General features: G+C 38.0%; 1 protein-coding gene across 5 annotated transcripts in view; it reads left to right on the top strand.

Annotated features, from left to right (window-relative positions):
- The first annotated feature begins 1,092 nt into the window (after positions 1–1,092).
- Eif2ak2 (eukaryotic translation initiation factor 2 alpha kinase 2) overlaps positions 1,093–4,340 on the top strand; it is a 39,575-nt gene continuing 36,327 nt past the window's right edge. The window contains exons 1-3 of one of the 5 annotated variants that reach the window (XM_010611406.3): positions 1,095–1,989; positions 2,437–2,469; positions 2,640–2,727. In XM_010611406.3, coding sequence (XP_010609708.2) covers positions 1,742–1,989; positions 2,437–2,469; positions 2,640–2,727 — 369 coding nt within the window. In that variant the 5' untranslated portion in view covers positions 1,095–1,741. The other 4 variants (XM_033763552.1, XM_010611407.3, XM_010611405.3 and 1 more) reach the window with 4 other exon arrangements.

The raw sequence follows: 4,340 nt of genomic DNA, 5'->3' as shown, positions 1-4,340 counted from the left end.
ACCTGCCTGGCAAGCACACACACACACACACACAGAACGTTTTCTCTGAATTTATGTGGAGCCAAAATGATTCGTATAAAGGAGAGTGCCCCTACCCACTGCTGTCCTGCTGCACAGATTGATAAAATCAGAATGAATGTGTTCTGTGAGTGTGACTCATTCAAACATTTCTTCTCTTATAGGTTATCAGAAGAAATGGCCAATGGTTTTGAACCAGGTTTCTACATAGAAGAACTTAATAAGTACCATCAGAAGAATGGAGCAAAAGTTTCCTATCAGAAACTGTCTGTGACAGGACCGGCGCACAGCTTATTGTAAATTGCTATCAAAGAGATGTGTCTTAGGGCATGGGAGCATAGCTCAATGATAGGGTGTGCGCTTAGCATGTGTGAGGACTTGAATTCAATTCCCAACACCAAAAGGAAAGAGAAAAGCTATATTCATAAATATAAACCGGGGCCATGACAACTCTGGTGTAACTTTGAGGGCATAACTTTAGCTCTATTAGCAAAGTTTGCAGAGTTCTGTGAAAGTCCCCTTGTTAGAAAGTGGTAGCCTCAGTCAAAAGAAACAATGTGATATTTATTTATTTATTTATTTATTTTTATTTTTTACAACGTGATATTTAAACAGATGTATCTGATTATTTCACTTAAAAGTATGGTCTCAAGGTACACCCATTTACCTAGAAATGTCTGAAGTTTATCCTCCTTTATGGCAGAGGAGTATTTCATTGCATATAAAAAATCACAATTTTTTATCCTTTCATCCATTGGTGGGTATCTGGGGTATTTCCAAGATTTGGCTTACAAATTGTGCTGTTATAAACATGGGTGTGCACATATTACTGTGGCGTGATGCTTTTAACTCTTTCAGGAAGATACCAAGAAGGGGTACTATATTGAACAGAAGTGGTGATAGCATCTTTGTCTTGTTCCTGATTTTAGAGTGAAAGCTTTCAATTTTTGACCATTTAGTATGATGTTCGCTTGTCATAGATCTTATATTGTATTGAGATAAAGACCTTTCATTCCAATTTTCTGTAGGGTGTTTTTTTTTTAATGTATCATGAATGGGTATGGGATTTTGTCAAATTCTTTTTCTGCATCTATTGAGATGATCATGTGGTCTTTATCTCTGGTTCTGTTGATGTGATGCATTAGATTATGCCACATTATGATCTCACTAGTGATCCAATGGTATTAGTGAATGCACGATCCAAACACTTCCCAGAAGCCCATAGCAACTAAATACTCAACAATGAGCCTTTGGGGGAACTTTTTAGAGCCAAACCATTAAACTGTAGAAATTGTCTTAAAGTTGATTTCTGTACATGTCAACAGAAGATTTGGGGGAGTTCATAGGGAAAATCTACTTCCATACACCAAAAATCCTTCATGATTTCATAAATTTCACTTACATATTCAGTAAGCTTTGTTCTCATCGTAAAATTACCAATTCTACTCTTGCACCTTTGTTACCTTCCCCAGTGGGTGGACAGATTTGCACTTGATCCACAGAGGAAGTAGACAGCAGGGTAAAGAGAGGGGCCTTCCTTCCTTCTGGGAGTAGAATGTTTTGGAGAAATTAGTGTGATTGTATAGTCCAGAAAGGAGAAAGAGAGGCTTTGAAAGAATATTTTTTTCTGGGGCTGAGAATGTGACAGTGGCACAGTACCTGCCTGGCAAGCACACACACACACACACACAGAACGTTTTCTCTGAATTTATGTGGAGCCAAAATGATTCGTATAAAGGAGAGTGCCCCTACCCACTGCTGTCCTGCTGCACAGATTGATAAAATCAGAATGAATGTGTTCTGTGAGTGTGACTCATTCAAACATTTCTTCTCTTATAGGTTATCAGAAGAAATGGCCAATGGTTTTGAACCAGGTTTCTACATAGAAGAACTTAATAAGTACCATCAGAAGAATGGAGCAAAAGTTTCCTATCAGAAACTGTCTGTGACAGGACCGGCGCACAGCTTATTGTAAATTGCTGTCAAAGAGATGTGTCTTAGGGCCTGGGAGCATAGCTCAATGATAGGGTATGCGCTTAGCATGTGTGAGGACTTGGATTCAATTCCCAACACCAAAAGGAAAGAGAAAAGCTATATGCATAAATATAAACCGGGGCCATGACAACTCTGGTGTAACTTTGAGGGCATAACTTTAGCTCTATTAGCAAAGTTTGCAGAGTTCTGTGAAAGTCCCCTTGTTAGAAAGTGGTAGCCTCAGCTCACTCCAGAAAGAAAGCAGAAAGGGTGGGGAGCATAAGCTTCTCCGTGTTGAAGATGTGCCATTTTGCTACTTGGGGTGGCTGTTTAAATCCCATACCAAACATAGATGGAACTTTTAAAGGCAATCACCAGAGGCAGCGGTGATCAGAGACTTGTCCTTACCTAATTCATGACTGTGACTCTTTTCTTTGTGACCAGGTTTACATTTCAAGTTACTATAGATGGTAGAACATTCCCGGAAGGTGAAGGTAAATCAAAGCAGGATGCGAAAAATGCTGCTGCCAAATTAGCTTTTGATATACTTAAGCAAGAAAAAAAGGTAGGTAATTGCTTTTTTTTTTTCCTATTGAAAGGGAACTCACAAATAGTTTGCATTTTTCTGTAAAAAAATATGGTAGAACATTCCCGGAAGGTGAAGGTAAATCAAAGCAGGATGCGAAAAATGCTGCTGCCAAATTAGCTTTTGATATACTTAAGCAAGAAAAAAAGGTAGGTAATTGCTTTTTTTTTTCCTATTGAAAGGGAACTCACAAATAGTTTGCATTTTTCTGTAAAAAAACCTTTTTTTTCACATATAGAGTAAAACTGTTTACAAATTCTTTTACAGCTCATAGTGTAGTTCTGTCTTTTTTTTCCCCATCTCCATTTCTATGCAACCTTAAGACACAGTGGGGAAAGCTGAATCACATTTAGTGTGCCAACAGCAGTTAAATATTCAGAAGCTGAAGCAGGGAATGTAGCTCAGCAGCACAGCACCTGCCTGGCAAGTGCAAGGACCTGAGTACGATTCTTGGTAACCACCCCCCAATCTAAAATTGAACAAAATGTGGCAAGGGAGAAATTTTCGGTAAGATGTGAATTTCCAGGTTCTGGGAGAGTCCCCTCCACCTGTTTGAAAACATTCAGTGGAAACGGAGAAAGAGATGCAAGTGCTTGTAGGGAGAATGGTGTGCAGAAGGCCAAATAGTGGAGAACCAACTTCGATATAGGTTTCCCTGAAGATGTGAACGTAGTGAGTGGTACACAAAAGAGCTATGTGGGGCGGGTGTGTACTGCAGTAGTAGACTGTATGCTTAGCCTGAGGGGAGCCTTGGGTGTGATCCTCAGCATGAAGCAAAGAAACAAAGCTACCTGAAGAAATTTCAGCTGAAGACATGCACGTACAAATTAAAGACCTGACTGCAGATTGCAATAACTCACTAGATATAGGAAAGTGCCATGCCTCCAAGAACAATACCGATCCTTGTGAACACACTGAGCTCTAGGGAGGAAGGAAGAGCTCTACAAACATTTAAGTGGAAGAAAAATAAACAAACATAAAATTGAAAAAAAAAAGTCATGCTGTCCACTGCAACATTAAGGACATTAGGAGAGGGGCTGGGGATTTAGCACAATGGTTCTGCTGCCTGCCTCACAAGCACACAAGGTCCCGAGTTCAATCCCTGGTAATGAAGGGGGAAAAAAAAAAAGCTAGGAGATAAGAGAGAAATGGTTGTAAAATGCAACAGGAAATAACTTATATCTGAGACTACAGATCATTCTCAGATACTGAAAAAACTGGAGGAGTTTGGCTAACAAGATACTTTCCTGAAAAATTTAATTGAGGATGTCATTTTAAGTAAAAATTAAAAATAGTGAAAATCTCTTATAAGGTATTAATAAGTTAGGAAACTGTAGAAGTTAGAAAAGAAATAGAATACCTGCCAAGCAGCTGAAGAAAGACAATAATAATATTGGCAGAAATTAGTGCCAAAGAAACCCCAAAAATGTAGCAAGGAAAATCAATAAAACAAAAAGCTAGTACTTTGATAAAATTAATAAAGCAGAAAAACTTGTCAGATCAAGACAAAAAGGTACAGATAATAGTAAGAATGATTCTATTATATTTATTTTTTCTATTAGATTGTGATCTGAGATATAGCTTTACCTTAACATCTGTTACCCTGTATTTTGAGATTTAGAAAGTATACAGCAAGCTCTAAAGTGTCACTGTAATTTGCATGAAAACAATAAGAAAGTGAACATTTTATTCTTTCTCAGTGAAACTATGAAAGGAAAATGGGTGAATTAATCTACTGCATTCCTTTTTTTTTTTTTTTGGT

Source organism: Fukomys damarensis, unplaced genomic scaffold, assembly GCF_012274545.1.
Source record: "Fukomys damarensis isolate Sample0158 unplaced genomic scaffold, DMR_v1.0_HiC HiC_scaffold_2, whole genome shotgun sequence".
Taxonomy (NCBI): Eukaryota; Metazoa; Chordata; class Mammalia; order Rodentia; family Bathyergidae; genus Fukomys; species Fukomys damarensis.
The sequence above is the reverse complement of the archived record's forward strand: the minus strand, read 5'-3'. Positions and strand labels throughout refer to the sequence as shown.